Raw genomic sequence first — 25,330 nt, 5'->3', positions numbered from 1 at the left:
TTACGTTATATATTTATTTTGTTCGTAAATTAGATAAAATAAAACATCTGCGGAAAAAAATCACAAAATTATATCACTCTTCTGTTTCTTAAGCTGAACAACCATAGCTGTACACACCCCACGTAGATTACACAAAAACCATCATAAGTTGTTTAAATTTTATCATAAACAATGAGTTCTAACTTTCAGTTATGTTTTGTAATATCTCAGTGGGGAGTATCTTAGTTTGGCTCGTTTTTGTTGTATTATTTCAGAGGCTAACTTAAGTTATTTTACAATTAAAACAAAAATCAACAATTAATAATTATAGATATATTTACTCTATACATATATTAAGTTTTTTTTAGCGAAATTCAATTTTTACTTTATTTTTTAAGCTTAAAAAAAGGGGATCGAAAAACATATGATCGAAAAATGTGACTTTAGTAGTTCAATCGCTGAACAAATCCTTTAAATATCTTATAGTCAACTTACACCTACTTTTATTCGATCATATATTAATATCAACACAAAACAAATTGCAACCATATCACTAGAAAAGAATAAAAAAATGTTAGGTATCTCGAAAATTTTACTTCCAGTTAGAAGTACAAAACATATATTTATAAATATAACTTGTTAATAATAAATCTTGTACATATATTATATGTTTAATTTTGTAATAATTTATTTTTTTTTCGTTTTGAGGCATTGTTTCATTGAAATTTATAATTTAATTATAGTTTATTATTTTTAAGATTGATACAAATCTATTATGTGCAACTACAGAACAAATTTAAGTGATTGAAACATCTGTTTAAACAATTTAATTAATTTTAAAATCAAATAATTTGAAATAATTAGAATCTATCTGATTAATATGATCAAATAAAAAAAAGTTTAGTCCTCAATAGGTACTAAATTTCCTTTGAACTACTAAGTTCAAATAAAATATCGAAATGTCGGTTATGAGCTAGACAAGCTATGTATTATTTACTTGATCATATCATAATAAAAGAAATTGAAATTGTTGAGAGTTATGTTTACTGCAACAAATTAATTTTTTTTTTTTTATTTCATGTAAAAAAACATGTTCTTAACAAAAAAATAAAATCCTCAACAAAAAAAATCAAGAAAAAATTAAAATATAGTTGTCTCTAAATATGAATTTAGATTTAATTCATACATGTTATCTTAGTATCTTAGATCTTTAATATTCAAGCCATTGCTGATTATAATTGACCAACTATCATCAGAATTTACTGAATTTAAAATCAGTTGAAAGCCACCATATTTAAACCTGTTTAAATAGTTATTACATATGTGGTTGTAAAAATTAGTCTGTAAACATGAATTTAAATTTAATTCATACATATTATCTTATCTTAGATCCTTAATAGTCCAGCCAATTGCTGACTATAATTGGCCAGCTATTATCAGAATTTACTGAATTCAAAATCAGTTGACATATATGTGGTTGTAGAAAAATACGTCAAATAAGCATAGAAAGATAACAGTTTATGAAGTTTAGTTCGAATTTTACTGTCTGGTTGCTGAAGTTTTTGATAATAATAGTATCATTTATGTTAAATGCTTGTTAAACGTCAAACTACAATATAAAGAAAATAGTTTTCAAAAAAAATAAGTATATATTTTAGGAATTATTTTTGGTTTCCTGTTGGTAAGTACTTAACGATTCAACAAAAACTCAAAATGTCACTGAAAATTTTCAAAGAAAGGCAGTAAAGCAGTGGTTTTTGTTGAAATTTTTGAAACAAAATAGTCTGAAAACGTAGGATTTTATAACTGATCGTAAATGACCGTTCTCAAATAAAAATATATAGGCTGAGGGCTATGTGGGTGACATTAAAATGCTTTTGTGCCTTTCTGTGTTGGTTAATACGTTTCATCTCTTTCTGTCATTTGTAGTCATGATAATCAATGATTTTGATTCACCCTACTGAAAAAAATAAATTGGAAAATTTATTTTATCAGATAAGTTACCTGTTTTTCAAATAATTTAATCAGCAAATCCTAAAAAAATCAGCTCAATTTTAATAAAGCTGATTTTTTTTCCAGGATTTAACGAATAAAATATTTGAAACCCCATTTTCCAATTTCCCAGTAGGACGAAAAGTCGTCAATATCATGATTCCAAAAAAAAAACACCAGTTTTCGAAAATTTTCGCAGAGGAAAAAAATCATAATCTCATCATAATTTAACAACACGAAGAATAACAAAAATATTTCAATGATTAAACAGACATGTAGGCTAGCAACCAGACTAATATGAATATAACTGATGATCTGTTAAATGCAGGTCTACCTGTTCTATCTACAAATTTTGAAATTTCCCAACAACAAAACAACCCAAAACATTTTCTATTCTCTTTTCCTCCAATCACTCAACAATTTAGAAACAAGCCTCAAAACGTTACCCAACCACATCCCCCTACTTAACCCTCAATTTCTTCTTCTTCTTCCTCTCCATCTTCCCCAATTCCGTAGCGCTGCTCAACCTCCTCAAAGCCTGCTTCTTCAACTTCACTTTGGAGCAAGTCTTCGCAAAATTGTGCACCCGAAACACCCCCTGCTGGGGCTTGCTGGGCCCAGGCTCGGAAGACGATCCAACCATCGAGTAATGTGGCGCGGAAGAAGCCCTGGTTTTGTGCGAAAACACTGTAGCTTTTGAGGAAGGTGCATCCCATGACACTACCAAGCTGTCATCGAACTCTTCCCCTTCCTTGTTCTTATACTTCGCTATCATCGTCTTACCCCCCTCTGTACTCTTAATAAAGCAAATCTCCCTTAGATGGAGCTCCGAGGAAGCGCTCTCGACTGGTTTAGGCTCCTGAAGTTTCTTACACGGCCTCTGCACGACCCTAGGCCGTTTCTCCGCCAGATTCTTCGCCTTATACGTCAGATCCTTGCGACTCTTGGCCTTGAACGGTCGGTTGAGCTTGACAGATGACCTTGACGAGGAGCAGCTGGGCTGGTTCTCCTTGCGCTCGACGGGCACGGCCTTCTTGGCGATGGCCTTGGACGCTTGGGGCCGGACCTTGAGCTTGGCCTGAGAAGCAACAAGTAAAACTTACCAATTGGGTTTTGGGGGTGGTGCATTAATTAGAGAGAACGTTGGGGTGGAGCAGAGGGGGGCCTGTGCGGTCCCCTCTGGCGGTGTGATTGTTTTGAGTGCGCGGTCACGTGCGCTGTGCTATAGAAGAAGGGGCGAGGCGGTTAAAACCTCATCAGCCGGAGCTGTCAAAAAAATACAATCGTGAATGGTTTTTTACTCCTGTTTGTGAGGGTGAATGACAGAGGCACATATAGATATAGATATTACTGGTAATATATTTAGTGGTTTTAAGTTACTTGTGAATATTATGATGATATTGGCTTTTATATCTATTTTAAGTCTTTCTCAAGATTATTTCCTAAGTATATTGCCACTAAAAAAAGTAGTATAACCGTATGCATTCTTTGTTTTGACCCAATCTATAAGCGAACCGTTGTTTTACCAACCAATTGTTGGGTTATTTATAGTGTGACTTGACCACAGATTTACTTAGTATACTTAATATAATCTTTTTTTTTTCAATATTTGACGTTATTACAAAAATTCCATGTTTTTTTTTCAGCTTTACTAAACACAATGCTATAATTGAGTATATACGCCTTAGGTAAACGCTAGTCTTTAACAAGGACTGTATATATTCTAAAGGACTGTTCGATCGCGTCAAATCGCCGCTGTCGTAGTCGCCGTGGAATGCTACGTCACGCGCTGACCAGCGCTCCACAATGCGGCGGATGGTTATTCTAGCGGGACAAAATCTCAAGAACAATGTTTGGGACTTAAAATCTAAGAACGTAGCAAATGGTCTAATAAATAGCAACTATATGGTTAAATTTATTTATTTATTAACAACTTAATTTATTAATAAATAAATACAAGATAATAAAACTATGATATTATTCGTACCTGACACACAAAAACCGTATTGTAAACTATTGCCAAATACATAAAATTATGATATCAAAAAACTCTAGCAGTTTTTTTTTAATTAATTTGTAATCTTGTGACACCCTCTATAATTTATTTTAAAAAAATATATTTTATTTTGAAAATAATAAATAAGATAGATATTTTAATTTTAATTTTATCAACTTTACTAAACACAATGCTATAATTATTGATTAATTATAAATTACTGAAAATGATTGTAATTATAAATTCATATATAGTAAGTATCTAAGACAATTTTTTAAACTCAGTGCCTTTTGATGGAGTTGTTTTGTTTTTATACTATCCGATTGAAATGAATCTTTTTGGGCATTCACCTGTTAAGTTTGAACTCCCTGTGACTGCGACTACCTGTGTTGGTAACTATTGGTAACTCAAAAGATCTACATCATTCAATATATCGATATTTGAAAAAAAAGTGTAAGTTTGATATCTGCAGAACAAAGGCACGAAGGATTTTAACAAATAATATACATACAGTAGAAAAGTACATACCTTTGGCAATCTTCAACATAATTTGGCTTTCTAATAAAATGTATAAGCATTTGTAAATATTTTGTTTTCGTATGATCTCTGCCTTGCTGAGCAGAAAACGACCAAATTTGGTTGATAAAAATGTATCGAAATACAAAGAATATTCATGCATTTTTTATCAATTGGAATGTCTACTATTTATTCTTATCAGTACACATTTTTTGGCTTATTTCTAACCAAACGCTTTTGTCCCGCTAAATTTATCTTCCAAGGCACTGTGCGCTCGTCCGTCAAATGCAAAAATAACTGTCACTGTCTAAAATCTTTAGCGCCAACTTCAACTCGGTCAGTAGATGACGTAAAAAAACTGACAGTGCAGGAAGATAGGAATCGAACTATCCTTATCTCTATAGTATCCTTGAGTCTTTAATACGTCTTACCTGACAGGTAAAACTTTATGTCTAGAGATGGCTTTAGATTTTTAGTGGCATATACCCAGTAAATTTCATCAAAAAAAAAACTACTGAAATTGACTAATTATATTTACTTATAAAAACTTATAAAGCAAATATAAAATAAGTCCTCTATAGTCCTTTCAACCCAATCATACTTACCAGATTTTAACGCATGTAGAAAATATTGCCTCCTATGCCTAACGGTATATAATTTCTGTAAGGTGGTATATCTCTATAGATCATTTTTAATTATATCTATTCCGTATAATCTGTATGTTAAAATTAAATAGTTTAATGTCTATAGATTTTGACATGTAAAAATGTAATAGCGCTAAATCATATTAAACAGAATAATACAAAAATAGATCTAATCTAAATACAGGGTGTTCCAATATTCCGTGGACATAGAATTACTACGTATAATTATTGATCACAATTTGCCTCTATACAGAAGTGTTTCGTTTTTCCGTTAGAGGGCATCGACCAAAAAAACCCGAACGTTAATTAATTTAAACTTTATGAAGCTTATTGTCAAATATCATGTGATACTAACAGAAAATTCCATATCTTCGCCAACTAGATTATTAGCGCGTACTAGATTTTATGCGCCTATATAGCTTGATGGGCAACGGCCCAGCTACGTCGAAACATCGGTTCCCATTAGAACACCGAAGTTAAGCGACGTAAGGCGATACTAGTGGATGGACAGGTGACCGCGCTTAGAAACTCTGTGTCGTGCTGTTGTCCAATAAAGGCAAAAGCGTAAAATCTATTGACACACACTGCTCATTCACGCCGCACAGTGGGGTATTTGACACAGATAGTTGATCGAAATTTTTTTATGTAGACCTTATATAAATTATTGCTATTTTCAATTAAAGAGGAAATAATATGAACAAAATAAAGGATAATTCGTCGATTCTAAAAAAAAGAAAGAAAAATCACTGTTCCAGTGTTTCCACTGTCAATGCCACTAATGTCAGTAGTAATATCGCAACTATAATACTACTAATGCTACGACTGATCCGCGAGCAATGCCCATACCACTAAAGTCGCTACTAATGCCAAATTGTGCTATACTGCTAATGGCACTAATGCGATCGCTTTGTACACAACAATGCCATCGCGGTTTACACCTCGCATTAGTATATCACTGATTGGCAAATTAGGGGAAACCAAGAATGTTTTTCTCATTTTATCAGCAAAGTCGCAGTATTTTATTTTACTGTATGAAAGCCCAATGTTTACTAAGTAAAACGTATATAGACAATATGCTGGATTCTTCGAAATGCGCAACTAAATCTCTAAGTATAATAAAAATGTCACAAATTTAATCAAATTTTCTGAACGCCTAACTTTTAGTTGCAAAAAAAATCGTTAGTATAGAGAATATCAAAATAAATAATACGTTTTTGTAGAATACATACCTGCAGCTTGCTGAGCCATTTTCAATCAAAACAATAATATAAACGTAAAAAGAGCACAAGAACAACAACAATTTAGAATTTTAAACATAAAATTTGTCTTTACCTCTTATCTGTGAGAAGTAACAACTTTGACGTTTCGCTGAAACAAATGAATGCAACTAAACACACCCATAGCAATGCCATTCATGGCAGACATGATTTAACTTATCATTTATCTTTTTTTGGGAAATCTTAAACACATTTGCTTTTTCGAATTTCGATCACCTTTTTCATGCTAATACCCCACCGTGCGCCGGTTCGAGGCCGGATGAGATCGGATATCTCGTGAGTAAGAGTTGATTTAGACACTTGTCAAGTCGGTAGGCCATTGACCGTGATATGGCCGAGGACCGCAGTTCGGGTTCCGCGTAAACAAAATAGGCCCCGTCCAGATTAGCCCTGGCAGCAAAAAGGAGGCGTTAACTGAAATCTTTACTTTATATAGCTTGATCTGTCAGGAACATTTGTTGTAACTCAACTACGGAAAAACGTCTTTTTTTTCAAAAATTATGCGCGGTGGCGTTTTTTTTTACAAGAGACAAACAATATAGTAAATACCAGTAGTACCGTATGATCGAAAATAAAACGGCGTCAACGATGGCTATGAAATGAAGATCGCTGTCATTTTATATGTAAAATTATATGGGGAATGTTAACGATGTTCATTTCCAAGCCAACTGGATGCCGCTTTTTTTTCGGTCATACGATACTAGAATACTAGAATAATAAATACTAAGATTTGAAAGTCAAATATGAAAGCACTTAGCAAAACATAGGCACCCTAATGTTTAATAAAATTAACGGTTCTTAAAATATCTTAAAAAATATCTTTTTCTTTATTAAGGTTTCATGCCCTCTAACGAACAAACGAAGCACTTTTGTATAGAGGTAAATTGTGTCCAATTAACTTACTTTGATTCAAAAAATACGCAGTAGTTCTATGTCCACGGAATATTGGGTCACGTATATGATGAGAAAATTATCATATTATATCGTATGTAAAAAATAATTGAATCTACGTTTTGAAATAAAATTCAAAAAAAATGCCTACGTTTTATGTCGTTGATCCGCCTTCTGTCATTATTTTAAATAATTCTTAATATATATATTTTTTTTAAATTAAGGAAATGTCTTTAAACATTAGAAAAAAATAAATATTACCAATAATTTCTTACAGCACAGACAACACAAAGAAGCTAAAGGGAAAAATCTACAAAAAAAAATCAAGCTCATGAGTGTGTTTTGTGTGTGCGTGTAATTTTAAATAAATAATGTAACAGAAAAAAAAATAACTCTAAAAATATAAATCGATTTAATTATACGAAAAAAATAGTGTACAAATTATCAATTACAATGAAAATATTAATCACAGATCAGTTATGTTGATATTTTAGATAAAAAATAAAATGGCAAGAAGTTAGAGTAACATTAGATTACAAAAATAAAATTTGTATACCCAAATATTTTTTTTCTCTTTTTTTACAAATAAAAATTATTAAATACAGCCTGAGATTCACTTGTTAGTTACAAATTGATGTTTATTTGATATACTGATACTTTTTTTATAAAACTACCGTAAAATCAAAAAGTTCAATATTGGAAAAAGATTTAAATATTGACAGATAAAAAATTCCCTATAGTTAAAAAAATGGGGTCATACCATTCATATTTTCTCCAAATAAATGCTTATCTGTCAATATTAATAAAGCCTTGATTAAAATTAAACTTTTTGATTCTACGGTACTACCTATTATATGATGACTACATCGATGGCTTCTGTTTTTATTAAGCTACATTACTATTAATTTTTAGCTATTATTTCTTACTGTTAGTGATGTATTCGTAGTTTGGTTTCCACTTTAGTGTATGATTGAAAAAAAAAGGTGTCACAGTGGCCTTTGAAATTACGATCAATGATAATTTCTGTCCACCTAAACAGATACCTATACCTAATTTATTAAGAATTTATATAAAAGTTATTATTTAGTTAAGAAAAAAGTAAAGTCCTTGCAGGCACAGTCTTATATAGAAGAGGCTGTATACCAGGTGTTTTTCAAAAGTGGATCTCACAACATTCTTATTTTTTCAGACAAGACGATATTCGATATGTGTATATATGACATAAATCAGGATTGTATGACGTATTCAATTTATTTCGGTCACTTCCTGTTTCACCGGAAATGATTACAATTTTTTATTTTTAAATAGTATCCTCAGTATTTTTTACTTTATTTTTTAAATATGACATTCTGAATAGAATGAAATGACATACCATATGTCAACTTTTGACATTTTTGCTTAAAAAATTGCATTCTAAATTTCAATCTAGATGCAATGCCTGTGTTCATAACAAAAATTTGACTCAAAATACCAAGTATGTGATACCAAATTATTTGTAAAAATGCTTTTTTGAAATATGTTAATGAGCCACCCTCGTTCCATTTGAAAAATTTGAGTTATGAATAAAAATACGATTTGGTTCATCTGGTCAGCCAGGAAAAGACACAAGAAACATTATACGATCAAATCTATTTTTCCAAGGCTTCTTGGTTAAAAATTAGCGATTTTAACACAACTAATACCTCTGGACTCTAGATTGAAATTTAAAATACCTTTTTTTAACTGAAGATTTAAAATTAAAATGTCAAAAGTTGATATATGATGTCATTCTTTTTAGAATGTCATTCTCTATGAATTATAATAAAAAATACTGAGGGTACCATTTAAAAATTAAAAGTTGTAGTTATTTACAGTGAAACAGAAAGTGGCTGAAACTAATAATTGAATACCATCAATCTATCCTGATTTATGTCATAATATATACTAAATTTAGTTTTTTATCTGAAAAAAATAAAAAAAATTATAGAGGTGCCATTTACAATCATATGAATTCAGCTGTAATGAGAATTAGAGCAGGAAGCCATCGATATATTTCAACAAAAATCCCCAAAATATATAGTAAAAATTACTCAAAATAGTTTAAAATCAATTTTAATCAGTATCAATTCCATACAAGACGATATCTTTTGTATTAAACCCCTTCTCCCGCCCCTAAAGAAATTGGACAGATGTCAGCAAACCGCGCATGTGGTTATGGACACTGGGATGTCACTGTCATCGTCATCGTCAAGGCCTACCTGAGTTTGCGGCGCCGTGTGGCCGGCGGCCGACGGTCTGATGCGCGTCATTTTCGGCTTGCCCTCGCCGAAGCTGTTGTTGCAACAGCTGTTCCTGAGCCAATCCCTCAAACCGCCCAGATTGTGGAACTCGGAGTTGGGCAGTCGGGAAAAAGGGTTCTGGCCTGTGAGGTCTAAAATGGACGCTCCCAGCGACTTTCCGGCCTATAGAGAAGATAGATGTTGAGGTTATAGCTAATCCGCACTTTCTATTTTAATCCTAACCTTAATGTTAGTCCTAATCTCAAAAATATGAATAAAGGTAAACGAATCTCAGCGTTCGAGGTTCAAATATAGGTCGTACAAAATAAAAATCATTGCGAGCTATCGATTAGGCTAATAAACGTGCGCAGTGCTACCACTACACAAATATATATACATAACCCTAATGGGACGTTTTCAGTGATTTTTAAATTTCCCACTAGATATTGTGTTGGCAACACTAAGGAAGCGGTTGCAGCGGTGCCACGTTTATTTGACATTTGCCAGAATTTTCTGAACGTTAGTTGAGAGTTGTGTCTCGTGTGTATTGTATCTTTTAAAGCTTTTAAAATCTTTATCTAGCGGTCGAAAACTGTTGTTTTCAGAATATTTTGTGTAGTAGTTGTTAGTTTTTTCTTTGCAAAATGCCCAGGCAGTTAAATAGTCGGTGCCAAGAAGTAGTGTCATCTCTGATACAATATTTTGACAAAGAAAGGGACAATAACGGCCCCTTGTTGCCTTTAAAAGCGGTTCGAGAAGTAAATAAAACATAAAAATAAAGATGTTTGGTAAAACTTAACCTAATATATATTTTTAGCGTGTAGCAGCAGCAGTGGCCCTCAACATTTACCACTCTTTATAATAGATAATATTTTGAATTGCCTGAAACCCAGACTGTTATGTTTTAAACATTTTGTCCAAAATAATGTTTTTAAGACACCATTACTTGTTTTAAATATTTGTTTAAAACAGAATATTAAATATGTTTGGTATGTAGGTATTTATTTCAATAAAAAAATGAGAAAAACTCTTTCAACTATTTAACAAAAAAAACTACAACAATACAAAAGAAATAAAAAACAAAATAACGAGCACAACTTAATATTGTCTAAAAAAACTATTAATTCTGTACTACTACGACGAGGAGCACCATTAAGGTTTCTAAAATCGAATTAAGTTTTGCCCCTTGGCTTTATCGTTACTCAACGTACTTCTTAAATCTGAATGTCATATACACGATATAGTTTAAAACAAGTGTTTTAAACATATTTTCGACTTATTTGGAGTTACAATCTTCTTTAAAACCATAAAAAACTGTTTTAAACAATAAAAAACATGTTTTGTTTAAAAAAAATTCAGCACTGTTTGAAACTATTTAAAACTGTTAACAATTTAAAGTTTATTTCAGAATTTTTAAGAGATCTGAGATATAGTAAATTTTTCAAAAATATTTCTCTTCTGATGACAATTTGACAACAATGCTGTCTGAAATGTACGCACATTCTCGATGACGTACAACGGTTTTTAATTTGTATGACCTTTACCTCAAAAATCTTAACATTAGCCTAAATCCTAAGAAATATGGGATATTTTATATTCTTAAGATTAATGCTAATTATCAAATAATTAGCATTAATCTTAAGAATATTTGCGCTGACAATACATGACAGTGACAGTTGTTGTCTTGTCAGTTTAATTCCCAGGGTAATTTTATTTTCTGGAAATGACGATCACTAGTCGAAATTCTCCTTGTCGAAATGCTCCCCTACTCGTTGAACAAACATCAATAACGTTTTTTTGAATGTGGTAGACAATAATTCGATGATAACATAGCTTATTCAGTACCCTACTGGATATTTCTATAGTGGGTATCTATGATATCTCTATAGCAAAAAAGTGATTTTTTTTCTCTATAGGTGCATCTTCATACTTTCTGCCCTCTACTTATGTATATAAGTCATAGACAAAAATCTCTGAAGATGCTAGAAAAAATTTCCACAAAACAATAAGCCCTATAAGATATACAGGGTGGTCCGAACTGTATTCCGGAAACTTTGGCAGCATATTCTGCAGATAAAAATAAGAAAAAAGGTCTTATAAATGTATGTCCTAAAATGCTTAGTTTCAGAGATACAGGGTGTAGAGGTTTCATTTTTATTTCGATTTTTTCCAAATAATTTCTGTAAGTAACGTCAATACTTGGATGAAAATTGGTAAAAAAACTGGGTATTGAGTAAGCTGTGATTTTAAATCATTCAACTCCTTATAAGTTTATTCATACTAACCTCTTCGAAAATTTGCGGTGTATATTTTGGCGGTACCGGTAACGTGTGCACTTTATTGGCCGATTCTTTGACGGTAGGTGGCAGCACGTTTACGAACCTACCGGTATTGTAATTGCACTCCAGAGTGTAACTCTTTATAATACCCGTAATGGACAGCACAGCCACTCTGCCTGATCCTGCCCTGCTCATGCCGTCACGCTTATCCCTGTAACGAAAACAATTTGTGGATGAACATGAACCACACTGATATACAGTGTACGTCAAAAAATTCGCAATATATGTTTTTTATTATCAATTATTCTAATAACATAAAATATCATTGAGGCTGTTAGAGCTACGCGTACAAATAAGGGCCTATCTATGATATTTTGTGAACAAACAAATTCAAGTGATTATTCAATGCGTGTTCCCGAGTTTCTCTTAGTTAGAGACAAACACTGCGGTGACCCACGTGCCTTATCTGTCTTATAAAGTTAACATAATTATTTCATAAACTGACAGGTTATTAAAATTATAATCTGAGTTTTAACATCAGAAGTGGGATATTAACCCGTAATAAAGTGGTCAATGCTTGAAAGATGGCTGAACAAACAATATATGAAGTAAGTACAATGTAAACGTGTGTAGTCCTATGTTGTATCTTGATTGTGTATTTAAATTATATAGTTTTGCCGATGCTGGGAAAATAGTTCTAATATAAATATAAGGGTCCCCGAATTATCTTTTGATAGGCGAGTAAAGCATTCAGTTGTTCTTTTATTTATATTAAATCACGCATGCATACTTTCTGGTTAGATTTCCTAAAAATATTTTTATTCGTACCGAATGGCTAAATATATTTTTTATAATTTAATTTTTGATTTTGTGTTATTGTTCAAATATATGCATTTTACAAATTAAATTTTTAAAATTAATGTACAAATTTGGCGCGGGGACGATAGGTCCTCGACAATGATAGATAACAGACAGAGTAAAAGCAACGCGTGTGCAAAAAAAAAGAAGATAAATGGAAGTAGTTGACATATACGTAGTTGAATGTTTGCGACAGTTTCCATAGTTATTTACTTATCTACTTAAGTATATGTCGTCCTATTGCTGCCAAAAGTCACTAACATTTTTCCGAACAACCAAATTCAATCACTATGTTTTAAAGCGGAGAATCGATTACAAAAGTCCTTAACTACGATTTCTGGCTATTTATGTTTTATTTTAATACTGAATAGTTACTAACTATAACATCTTTATGCAATGCAATTCATCTTTAGACGCATTTTTCTCGGAAGTAATAAAAAGTAAGTTAGTGACTTTTGGCAGCAATGGGACGATATGATCTAGGGATTTACCTGGAAAAAACTGGCATATGCGCCTAAAATTAGAAATTGAAAGACAATTCGAAATGAACAAAGGACTAACAGGCTACATAAATTTAATAAAAACGGAACTCATACAATTAATAACTTCAGTACGTACTTAAAATTTTCTAAACAATATGAACTGATCTCTGACATACCCTGAAAGGCATATTTGACAAATAACGATGACGTAGCATTGAAAAATCGTTACAGTAAGGGTGTTATCGTGTCGTTTAAATATAAGCAACAATATTACTAATCTACAGTTATAATTACCTGAGATACATGTTCCTCTCCGTAAAATTGCACGCCTGAAAATGAAAGTGGTGATTGTTGAGCCCCATCAGCTTCGGCAACAGCATACACTCCACCCTCCTTTCCAAATCGTCGAAATGGTTGCCGTACATAAAGATCCCCTTCTTGGAGGCGTGCCCGTGCATGTCCAGGTACAGGAACAGTCCGGACTCGTTCCGATTCACGTCCCCCGCCACGTTCTCGAACTTGATCTCGGCCTTGCTCTCCGACGGGATCAGCTTGCAGCCGCACTGCCTGCAGAAGTTGTGCCCTGCGGAATGACGAGACGCTAGATTAAAAGTGGGTACGAGTGTGGAGATGCCCGGCATCGTTTTTTCCAGCTGCACGATGCTGGCCTTACACTTGGTGCACCAGGTGCTCGCCGGAGGAGGGTTGGGCGCGGCTCCGCCGGGATCCTCGCCTTCGCTCAGCGACATGGTGGAGAGGCGGTTCACGTTGTCGTTTTCGCCGGCGGGGGCGATGGGCGGCTGCTTCTGGCAGTTGTCGCATTTGATGATCTTGTCCTCTTTCTCCGCGCCGAAGTGGTAATACCTGAAAAATACATCCGGTACAGACGTAGAGAAGCGTTTGATTCACAGTATTAACTAATAATTTTATCAAATAACCCATGTAAAGTCTATACAACAAGAGAACGGAACCATTTCGACAAACAACATGCAGAATTAGTAGACTTCAAATTATATAGGGTGTTTCAAAAAACATGTGCCATCTCTGGTGGGGAGATTCCTCACGTAAAAATAAGATTTATTTTTCATAAACATAGGTCCAATTCTGCTTTGTTTCGTAGCTTCGATGTTTGGTGTTTTAAGCTTGACTTTCATGCATCCGTTGTCCGACGATACGGTGTTAATTTTATTGGTTGAATTTAAAGACTTCGATTGGTTAGAAAATTACGCAGTTTTTAAATTTATTGCATTTTCATGCCTCCGTTCATCGGCCATACGATTTGCTTGTGATTGGTGTCATTTTATATTTTCATTTCCATAACGATTTCGCTGTTTTACTTATAGTCTAAGAGCTAGCAACGTTTTCGAGAGAGAATTTTAAGAAAGCTGGTTTTTTAATATATCTTTTGCTATGCTCTCCTGAACAGACTGCGGACCGTCTGGCTGCCGGTAGACGTTGCGTTTACTACGGCGCATCGTATCTGTATTCAACTGTTCACTACTCCGCATCACAAATTCGCCATGTATTTCAGGAACTAAGGAGGCTAGGACAAGCCTATGTGTAGCATATTTAGTTTCATAAAAGAGTAGCAAAGTAATGTGAAAATCGCATCATTTTATCTCTACTCATGAACGAGAAATCCCATAAAACATACAAAAATGGGATAGGTAGTCTGTACAGATGTGATGCGCTGTAGTGAACCGCAGTAGTCTACCGGAAGCCAGACGGCCCGCATTTTGGTCAGGAGAGCACAAGAAAGTATAGTAAAAGATATATTTGACCAGCTTTCTTAAAATTCTCGATTCCCGACGGTGCTAGCTCTTGTATTTTTATACTTTTATTAAGGTTAGATTAAATTTGTCAAAAAAGTGTCAAAACGTCCGTTATCGTACGATCTTTCTCCGTTGACGTGCTGGAGTAAAAAATTTACAGATGAAAAGTGTCGTGTAGTGAAAACGCTATGACCAATCAGAGCATGAAAATCAAGCTTTATTGTTTAACAATAAACTTAATAAACAGAATTTTAAATAAAAGTTCTTCTGCTCCTTCCCATTATTCAAGATTTAGACATCAAAAATAAATTTACAGCTTTGAAATAAACCCAAAACTTACCTAATTAAAGCTCTAGCAGCATAAATCGAAGGATGCTCATCGAAATCAGGATTCAAATAGATCCTATTCAAGTTCACTCCTTTCGTATCAGTTCTATAGTGTCCCCTAGCCACCCCGTCCGGGTTAAGAAAGGGAATAAGTTTGAACACATACAATTTTCTCAAATACTGAGCCTGAAGATCGTCCCGATTTAACAGCATATTCAAGAAACCATTAAAGACAAAGGAAGATGGAGTTTCACCAGGATGTACCCTTGCCGACATGAATATAACCTTTATTGAAAAAAATACATATGAAATTTTTTTTATTCAAATTTTAAGATCGGTAAGTATGTAACCTTTTTACCAACAAACTTATGGGGCCTTGGAACAGTTTTATCCATAAACAAATTCTTCAATCTCTCCTCTCTTTCCATTGTTATTCCATGATATGAGGTTATGGTTATTAAGTCAATATTCCTACCTTCTAAAGATTCACAAACCGTTTCATGCACATAATAAATATCGTCCTCACATGTTGGTTGTATGGTAAAATATTTACTATCAATATTTACAAGCATTTTTTGGAGATCAGTATATGAGAATGGATATGTAAAAGCAAAGTATGTACAACTGTCTGCATTCTCTGGAGTACGGAATTTAAAAGATAACGTAAAAATATCTTCAACTAACTAAAAAATGTATATACATTTGAAGAATGAATTAAAAATGATGCTTAATATACAACTTACATTATATACAGGCTTATCTTGGATTCTTTCCCATTTAGGTTTACCTGGCAACACTCTGAATACTGGGGCCATGCCTTGACTATACATTTTTCCCTGTCTATTTAAGTCTACTAAGTTAAGTCGAACCAATAGACCAGGTCTAGGAGCTAAAAGTCCATATATAATATAAAGAAAGCCTAAACACACATCATACCTTTAATAGAAAAATAAAACCATGTTCTGTTCCCATTTTCGAATTCAGTCCCGTAACAATCGGGTTTGGTCCATATATTAAATTCTGCATCTACTAATTCTATTGTCAGTAACTTATTGTTTGAGCTTTGTTTACAAACGGCTTAAATAATAAAATAAATGAGTCATTTAGAGTATCTCTCAGATTCATCCTTACCAGATTCATTTTGTGGAACGAGTTCAACTTTTGACAGATTAGCTGAATCAAAGTCATTATAGAACACAAATTGGGAGCAATGGATACCGTCCATAACTTGATTAAAATATATTATTGCACATACTCAATAGGAGATATCGCCTAAAAATTCATAAATATTCTTTGTTCCAGCGAAATTACACAGCCATATTAACATGACAATAAATTGATTTGACCTAGAAAACATTTTCCAGGCAAAAGGGGCACAAAGCAGCCCTCGCGTAGGTAAATCAAACAGAAAATTACATGATATTGCTGGAATCAAATTAAATTTAAAAATATATAGATTTCATTAGGCTTTATCAATGTAAACAAAAAATTGACACCATATCAGCTGTTTTTATATACAGTTTTGGAATTGATATAATTATCCTAATTAACAATTGCATGACATGCATCTTAAATTAAACGTATCACATAATAATCAAAATTAGGAACAAACCTTGTTTTTAAATTGACAAAAACTTCTTTACAAAACACAAAAAAATACTTTCATCTTGTCATCGCGATTGCGTCAGTGTTTGTCAGGCACGGCCATTTTGATTCTAATTTATTTTTAATCAAATTTCTAAAATATTGGCAGGAAAACTACATTCTAAATTTGTGTCATATGTAATTATTTTTTTAAGAGAAAAATTATTTCACAAAATAAAACTTGTATGATTAGGTTACGTTTTAAATTTTAATATAGAATACTGTAATATTGACACTTAGCTAATTAACTATAGAGGGCATTTTAGCATATTGTTTATTATTGTTTATTTAGTTGCATAAATATTAAAAAACTTCAAATTTGAAAGATAAGCCAAAACGCGCAAAATTACAAATATATTTTAATAATACTATATTCAAATGATTCAAAGTACGGTATACAATTATAAATCTTTTATAGTTATAAATGACCAACATTTTTCTCTTTTAGGTACTTTGGTAGCTGTAAGTCAGCCTTTCGCAAGTGTAATATCTCAAATAATTTATGTTCTAGCACAGGGAATTCTCTATATTTTTGGTTTTCTATCTCCGATATTTGTGATACTGAGTTATTTTATGCTTTTATGGATACAGCTGGTGTTATTCCCTATACAGTTAGCTATATACTTACTGTTAAGTCCTCTGAGAATGATTATTTTTATGATAAAAACAGCAGCGGTGTTTTATGTTATACTTTTTTCTCCGGAAAGCGTGTATGATTTACTTAACTCCTTGTACATTAACACTATAAGAAGGCATACTACATTAAATAGACTAGATTTTTAAACCTGTAGTATTATTATTAACAGGGCGGATCCAGGATTGTGAAAGGGGGAGAGGGGAGGGGGGGCTAGAAACAAAATTTAACTCAAAGTACATACTCCAGAGTCGTTTGTGACAAGGAATTAATAATATCGTATTACTTCGCCGAACCCAAACAATTCGATTTAATGAGTTTCGATGTGTATATGGTTTGATCAAGGGTTTGATTTAATGATGCCATTCTGCCGAAACTGTGATACTGTTGTAATGGGGTTTCAAATTTTGCTATTAGCCAATTAATGTACCTATTCTCTGCTATTAGCTAATAGTAAATTTAAGTATACAGGGTCGGTCATAAAGTTGTGTCACATCAAACTTTATTTTTTAAAATGAAACCCCGTGTATATTATTGCATATTTCAATTATTCCTTCAATTTTAAGCAATAATCATAATACAGAATGTACATAAATTGAAGAATTGAAATGTTAAACGAAGATTTTGTAATTTCCAGACTTGATATAATCTCATTTTATACATCTATAAATGCTAACTTGAGAACTAATGTCAAATATTATTAAGTATCACAGTTAATGGCATCGTTAAATGAAACTGAACGTATCGTAATTAATTAAATCAAATTGTTTAATAATATTTTCAAAAGTCAATAACTCGGAAATGGTTGATTTGAGGTACATTGTGTGTATTTCGATTTCTGCTTAGAATTGTAGGAAGAACCGAAATTCAATAATATAAAGGGGGTTCTATTTAAAAAAAAAATTAAACTTTGATGTGCCACGACCCTGTATATTTTAATTTATTACCGCTAATAGATATTTATAAACTCTATAACTTTTCTATTTAACTTTTTACCACTAATATGTATCTCCTATATTTTACCTAATAATCGACCGGTTCCATACATAACAGCGACCCTGTATATACGGTATTATCAGTGGTGGTGAATCCTAGATTTAAGTTTGATTTTCATGCATCCGTTGTCCGACGATACGATGATACGATATTAATTTTATTGGTTGATTGAATGAAAAAATCAACCAATAAAATTAATATCGTACCATCGTATCGTCGGATAACGGATGCATGAAAATCAAGCTTTACTCTTATGAACCCGAAAATAACTTAAAACAATCAAAACCGACGAAAGTTATCCGTTCTTGAAGTGTTTCCAAAAAGATGGAGACGACTTTTTCTCAACAGTGGGTAATGTCCCATATAACACAACACAATCCTATAGATATCTTGAGGATATCCACCATATAGTAAATATCTTAGGGATATCCAAAAACTAGAGGAGGATATTTATGAGATATCCATATGGGACAAAAAAAGTCATCTTCAAGACATCCCTAGGCAAACCTTTTACGATTATTTAGGATATTCATAGGATAATACAAGGATGATGTTGGGAGTATTATAAAATATTTTTAGGACATTATATGAGGACTGTTATTTGACAATACTTACTTCATCCTTAGTTTATAGTAAAAACGTTCGCGATTTACTTTTATTTAGCCACATTTTGACGTTATTCATTGGATATTTTTATTAACAGCTCTAAAATATACCTACTCATTGTATGTCAATATATATAATATGTCAATGAATTTTGCGTCAAAATTTAGAAGTTTATTTGTATGAGTTAAGAGCTTTCAATTTATACTGTACCATCGAAAAAAAATGACGTTCAGTTGGCTTGAAAATTACGATCGATGACATTCCCCACTGTCCCCATATAATTTTACATACAAAATAACAGCAATCTTCATTTCCAAGCCACCTCTGACGCCGTTTTTTTTCGATCGTATGGTATTATACCAGATTATACTACCCTGTATGGAGTCTAGCAGCAACAGTTTACATCAAAGTTAGCACACAGGGGATACAGGTATAATTTCTAACATCACACCTTCCAGAAACTCACAATTTAAACACAAAAATGGGATTTCTGTTCGAATAGATCAAACACGAAAATGGGTTCAGGGATAAAGAACAAGCGCTTTTCAACAAATTTTTACCTATAATTTTGTCACAAATTTTTCATTGTGAGACCCTGAGTCGTTCGTCGTTTTTCGACATTAGTTGAGGTTAGAATAGAATTTCTGCTAGAAAAAGGCTAGAACTATGAGTATACGAAAAAACTAAGTTAAACTCAACCAGTTTTCTTAGTTTCAGTCATTTTTAAGCTCATTCTACATCGACAAACGACCGAATTCACCTCGAATTTCATTAAATCAAAGAACTGAATACACGATGCAAAAACTAACAACTGTCGAGATGGATTGGGGGAAATTTTTTGAGCGGGCGTTTTAAATTTTCGGGAATGGCCAAGCTCATAAATATCCAGATTATCCAGAAGATACCAATAAGTTGCCTTGACGTAATATATATCTATCTGTATGGTTTATTGCATTTTATGTAATATAAAAAGTAGTAAATTATTTATTTTTTCTAAATATCTAGACCATATTATTAGGATATTTTATTATCATGAGCATGTTTGCATATCTCAGCTGGATGTACATTAGATATACGACAGAGATATCCATAGGATATTCTATTCTGAGACATCTACAGGATTTCAGGATGTCTAGAGGATATCCTATAGATATCTTTATAGGATGATCCTGTAGTGGGACATTCCGACATTCTATGGATATCCTGCGCATATTGTGTGTTATATGGGGTAGCAACAATTCCTCTACAAGATCAAAGAACTGTTATTACTGTTTACCGAAAGTAATTGCTGAGTTTCGAAAAACCAACCCTCAACGAGGAATAATCCTCCACCAAGACAATGCAAGCTTTTACATAGCTCGAAAAACAATTGTACTGGGGTTTTAAAACAAGAAGACATCGAATGGTTTGACCATCCTCCATACAGTCCCGACCTAAGACCTAACGACTTTTATACTTTTCCAAAAATTACTAGTGAACTGCGTTGTCAAAGGTTCCAGTCCCCAAAAGAAGCAGTTAACGCATTCAAAAACGTAATTTTGAAGTACCAATAATCGAGTGGAAAAACTGCTTTTAGTAATGGATTTAACGGATGCAAAAATGCATTTCTCTTCGTGGAGAATACTTGGAAAACCAATAGTGTTTAAAGGTTACCTACAGTTTTTTTTTCTTCTTACTTCAATACAGGGTCCGGCAATAGTGCGTGCATGGGCCATCTGTAGCTCTAGAATAAAAAAATTGAGAATTTTGTTAAAGTATGTACTAGGATGTATTTCAGGAAAATATTTTAACTTCTATATGGTGGCTCAAAAACGTGTGAGTGAAAAAAGGGAACACCCTGTATATTATATCATTTTAAACTTCGTTTCAGATCACTTTTCATAATCCTAAAATATGAGTAACTATATTTCGATAGCTTGAGAGATATTAATAAATAAATAAAAAAAATATATTTTTTAACCTTTCTTAACAAAAATTATTAAAAATATAAGAACTGTCCTGAAATCAAAACTATGTTATGTATTTACTTTAGATGGTCTGTACTTACTTTTCTATAAATAATATGGTAATCGTAAATCATGCAGGATGTTCAAATTTCTATGCCAAACTTTAAAAAACGTCAAACTCTAAAATATAAAATAATTGTACACAACACCCTGTATATTATTTTTTCAATAGATGGAGAATTAAAAAAATGAAAATTTTTCGGATTTCAAAATTTTTAACGGTTTTGCAGATATTTGCGGTTTTATACATATATTTCATATGGCATTTTCTATAGTAATTTTTTTTTTTCAAAGGCACCCCATGATTTTTCTCTCGTATTTTACTGTTGAAAGAGCCATATGAAATAATACTGCAAGTATCTGCGAAACTATTAAAAATTTTGAGAAACTTTAAATACAAAAAATGTTCATTTTTTAAATCTCCATCTAATAAAAAAATAATATACAGGGTGTTCCATTTAAGAAAAAACAAAGAAAAATTATTTTATATTTTAGAAAGTTTGGCGTAGAATTTTGATACCTTGTATGATTTAAGGTTACGAAATTTATAGCAAAGTAAGTATAGAAGTATAGACCATCTAAAGCAAATACCTAATACAGTTTTCATTTTAGGACAGTTCTTGTATTTGTAATAATTTTTTCAAGGAAAGTTGAAAAATATACAGGGTGTTTCAAAACAAATGCGAAAAACTTCAGGAGGTGATTCCTTGTTCAAAATAAAGGGTAGTTTGTTTTATAAACGTTGGGTCAAAAGTCAACCATTAGGGAGATATCGCGGTACAAAGATGGCGGAAAAATAATGTTTTAATTTTTTATCTTGAAAACGAAAAGCGATAGACTAATAAAATTTTATGGAAGCATTACTGTTATGAAAACACACTTTCTGGTAATTTTCTCACTTTTTTAAAATGAGTGGAAGGTGCTAAAATAAATTACCCCTATCATTCTTGTTAATGAAATTTGAAGAAAAATCGTATCAAACACATACAAAAAAATTAATTTGGATAGTTTAGTTTGTTTAGAAACTTTTTTATCTCTTGTATTTTTTGGATAAAACTCACCGATTTGAAATTAAAAAATAAAATGTAAAGCATTACCATGTCAGGACAAACAATATTTTTAGATAAAGAATCTAGTGATAATAACGATAATAATAATAATCTAGATAATAACGTATTGCAGTAGAGTAATGTAAAATAAAATAATAGGTTCATTCCAACCAGCAGTAATTTCCAGTAATATTACCGTCAGGCATGCGCATTCGTACAATGTCGTTCCAACCGGCCAAAATTACAAATTCAGAACTTGTGATTATCGTCAGTTCGTCGTTCCAACCGGAATTATCGATGGTAAAATTACGGTTCAAACGATTCTGCCTTGAGAGCAAGAACTGTTGGTTCTAAAATTAGAGGCATGCGCAGTAAGGTCGAAATAGCGGTCAGCTGGGTAGTATAGTATAAACTAGGTTAGGGAGTTGTTTTTGTTTATCTTTTTTGTTTGGAAAAATTTAAGAACGACTTTCTCTATTTATTTAAAGTATTTAAAAATTACAAATATGAATATGGAAGGTAATTTACTAATTATATATATTTTTGTTAAATAAATACCATTTTTATCTTATATGAGCAGGCATGGAAGAATTCGTTATTGTGGTAGAAAATGAAAATAATCCGCCTTCTACTACTACTTCTGCTGCTGCATCTGCTGTAGAGCTTTTTTTTTGGACCAACAACAATACAAGGCTCTTAATCGACTTGTACAAAAAATATAAAAGCAAAGTGGGAACAATGGGGATGAAGAATTTTAAAACTATGTGGGAGAAAATAGCAAATGAGATTTCAGAAATATTGCAGAAAACAGTAACATCCAAAAATGTTGAAAACAGGTGGAAAGTACTTGACCGCAATTTCAAAAAATATGTTGACAATAAAAATTCAACAGGACGTGGTAGAAAGTTCTTTGAGTTTGCGTCGGAAATGGAAGAAGCTTGTGGTAACAAAAAGAATATAAGGCCAGAAATTTTACTAGCAAATGAAATTCACATGCCAAAGCAAGAAAATGTTGAGCAAGGCCAAGGCCAAGAAACTGCTGAAACACCAAAAAAAGTGATAAGAAGGAAGACCAGGAAAACAGTACTACAGCAGATCCGAGAGGACCGGCTTTCTTACCAAGAAAACAGAAATCGGTTTCTTCAACAGGTTCATCAAGACCAATTAAGTTTGCTTCGTGAACGAAATGAAATTGAGAGAGAGAGAAATGAAATTGAAAAAGAGAGAAACAATATTCTTTTAACAAAAAAGTGCAATTGTCATATATATGAAACCCTATAGGGAGTATTGATTTATTTATTTGTTTTTCTTTAATTACATAAGTTAAGAGTTCCTATTTGTTAATTTATGGTAGTTATTTATTTTGTTGTTTTTTAATTTGATATTAATGAATCTCTATTTGTTTATTTTTTTTTAAATAAAAATTTGCATGTTTCATTTGATATTGAAGTTTGTGATAGACTTTGACAAAATAATTAAAAAAAATTTATTTTGAAAAATATTATAAACAGTACTTTTAATGTAAATTATTTACAACAAAATTTCTAGCTCTTTGTGCATCTCGATCACCATCCAAATCCATTTCATCATCAGGATCATCTATAACATGGGGCATATCTACAGGTAGCACTTCAATTTCTTCCAGAAACTCATCTGCCAAAGCAATATTGTGCAAAACACAAGCTGCCCTTATGAGATGTACTATGTACTCCATTTTCCGCAATTTTATATGGTACATTTGTCTAAATTTCTGTTTTAGTACTCCAAAACAGTGCTCAATTACATAGCGATTTCTTGCTAATCTCACATTATAACGAGTTTGTTCCTCTGTCAATTGTCCTCGGTCCTTGAAAGGTGTCAAAAGATTAGCACAAAGTGGGTAACCACTATCTCCAAGGAGAAAATATTGTCCACATTTTTCTGCAAGTGTTTGGCTCAGAGAAGAGTTTCGATATACCCTACTATCGTGGACTGAACCAGGATATCCAATAAATACATCCCTAATTTTAAGTGTATGATCACAAACAACTTGCATCTGTAAGATGATTCAAATGAGTACCTACTAATACTTATAATAATAATAGTTATCTAAGCTAAACTTACTTGAACAGAATAATAACCCTTTCTGTTAATGTATGAATCCGGGTCATTCTCCGGCTTATCAATTTTCAGGTGAGATCCATCAATGGCACCAATAATATTGGGAAACCCATTGGCTTGGAAATGTTCAGCAATTTCTAGTTTTTCAGCTGCATTAGGCCAAACTATGACTTGAGGGGCCAAATTGCTAAGGAACACGGACACTCTTTGTATAATCCTTTCTAGGGATGACTTTGTTATGTTAAATCTATCGGACACATCTGCAAAACTCGCAGCTTCATGCCCAATAAACCACAAAAATATTAATATCTGAAAATTTAGTATATTTATCAATAAAATTGTACAATAAAACCTTAAATAATTCATTTACTTACATGATTGTGAGCAGAAATTTTTCCAAATTGACCACTATCATTCTTATAATACTCACTCCCTTCAAATGAGTCTCTAAGTTCAGTTGCCACATGTCTGGATACTCGGAAGTTAGAAAAAAATTCTTCTTCCGAATAATTTAAAACTGTTTCTTCTAAATTAAACATTAATTTTATTAAAATATATTTTTATATAAACTCAACAAACCTAGGAAATTCTCATTTCTTGTGGCAATATCCCCAAGAAAATCCAAATCTTCATCTTCTGAAGAAGAAACATTAAACAAATAATTTACTGCCATTATGGACGCCGGCACAAAAACTAAAGGACAAAAAAGAAAAGAACAAGACGCTCAGGTTTGCTCGGGAACCTCGGGAACTTGGGATGAATATTTTTAGGTTATTGTTATTGTGTTGCCAGCCCAGCTGTTTACTTTCCATCCCAGTATTCCCAGTTCTAAAAACGTTCCAACCAGTTTATAAGTTCATCCTAGTAACTTAACCGGTTTCGCTCGCGCAGGCGCATTAACGCAATTACTAACGATAATATTACCGTAATATTATTGCAGGTTGGAACGAACCTAATATTAGAAACATCCTAAAAAGTGACCAACTAGCTTTTTTCCTAAAAAATTACAGCATCCCACTAGATT

At 32.5% G+C, this 25,330-nt stretch overlaps 3 protein-coding genes across 4 annotated transcripts; 1 reads left to right on the top strand and 2 right to left on the bottom strand.

The window, feature by feature from the left end:
• Positions 1–17,043, bottom strand: LOC115884461 (cytosolic carboxypeptidase-like protein 5). Of its 2 annotated transcripts, XM_030903051.1 has the most exons (11): positions 16,884–17,043; positions 16,403–16,543; positions 16,208–16,348; positions 16,015–16,160; positions 15,622–15,954; positions 15,285–15,556; positions 13,846–14,036; positions 13,467–13,755; positions 11,839–12,043; positions 9,533–9,736; positions 1–3,049 (listed from the first exon to the last, which is right to left on the bottom strand). In XM_030903051.1, the coding sequence occupies exons 2-11, from the start codon at positions 16,494–16,496 to the stop codon at positions 2,432–2,434; spliced, it is 2,493 nt and encodes an 830-aa protein (XP_030758911.1). In that variant the 5' UTR covers positions 16,497–16,543; positions 16,884–17,043; the 3' UTR covers positions 1–2,431. The 2 variants fall into 2 exon arrangements, with proteins under 2 accessions (XP_030758911.1, XP_030758910.1); XM_030903050.1 differs by having other exon boundaries at positions 13,467–14,036.
• Positions 17,044–22,361: 5,318 nt separating this feature from the next.
• On the top strand, positions 22,362–23,538 carry LOC115884445. The gene is made up of 2 exons (XM_030903029.1): positions 22,362–22,725; positions 22,787–23,538. The coding sequence occupies exons 1-2, from the start codon at positions 22,713–22,715 to the stop codon at positions 23,485–23,487; spliced, it is 714 nt and encodes a 237-aa protein (XP_030758889.1). The 5' UTR covers positions 22,362–22,712; the 3' UTR covers positions 23,488–23,538.
• Positions 23,238–25,026, bottom strand: LOC115884444 (putative nuclease HARBI1). The gene is made up of 4 exons (XM_030903028.1): positions 24,886–25,026; positions 24,681–24,832; positions 24,310–24,615; positions 23,238–24,241 (listed from the first exon to the last, which is right to left on the bottom strand). The coding sequence occupies exons 1-4, from the start codon at positions 24,977–24,979 to the stop codon at positions 23,723–23,725; spliced, it is 1,071 nt and encodes a 356-aa protein (XP_030758888.1). The 5' UTR covers positions 24,980–25,026; the 3' UTR covers positions 23,238–23,722.
• Positions 25,027–25,330: the final 304 nt, after the last annotated feature.

This window comes from Sitophilus oryzae, unplaced genomic scaffold, assembly GCF_002938485.1.
Source record: "Sitophilus oryzae breed Bouriz unplaced genomic scaffold, Soryzae_2.0 scaffold_249_pilon_pilon, whole genome shotgun sequence".
Lineage (NCBI taxonomy): Eukaryota > Metazoa > Arthropoda > Insecta > Coleoptera > Curculionidae > Sitophilus > Sitophilus oryzae.
The sequence above is the reverse complement of the archived record's forward strand: the minus strand, read 5'-3'. Positions and strand labels throughout refer to the sequence as shown.

Excerpts from the sequence above, each read along its gene's own strand:
- LOC115884461 (XM_030903050.1), bottom strand. The coding sequence starts at position 16,496 with ATGGACGGTATCCATTGCTCCCAATTTGTGTTCTATAATGACTTTGAT. Across the intron at positions 15,955-16,014 it reads AAGATAAGCCTGTATATAAT|TTAGTTGAAGATATTTTTAC; the intron begins GTAAGTTGTATA and ends TACATTTTTTAG. Across the intron at positions 15,557-15,621 it reads ATAAGTTTGTTGGTAAAAAG|GTTATATTCATGTCGGCAAG; the intron begins GTTACATACTTA and ends TTTTCAATAAAG.
- LOC115884444 (XM_030903028.1), bottom strand. The coding sequence starts at position 24,979 with ATGGCAGTAAATTATTTGTTTAATGTTTCTTCTTCAGAAGATGAAGAT. Across the intron at positions 24,616-24,680 it reads AAATTTCTGCTCACAATCAT|ATATTAATATTTTTGTGGTT; the intron begins GTAAGTAAATGA and ends CTAAATTTTCAG. Across the intron at positions 24,242-24,309 it reads AGGGTTATTATTCTGTTCAA|ATGCAAGTTGTTTGTGATCA; the intron begins GTAAGTTTAGCT and ends ATCATCTTACAG.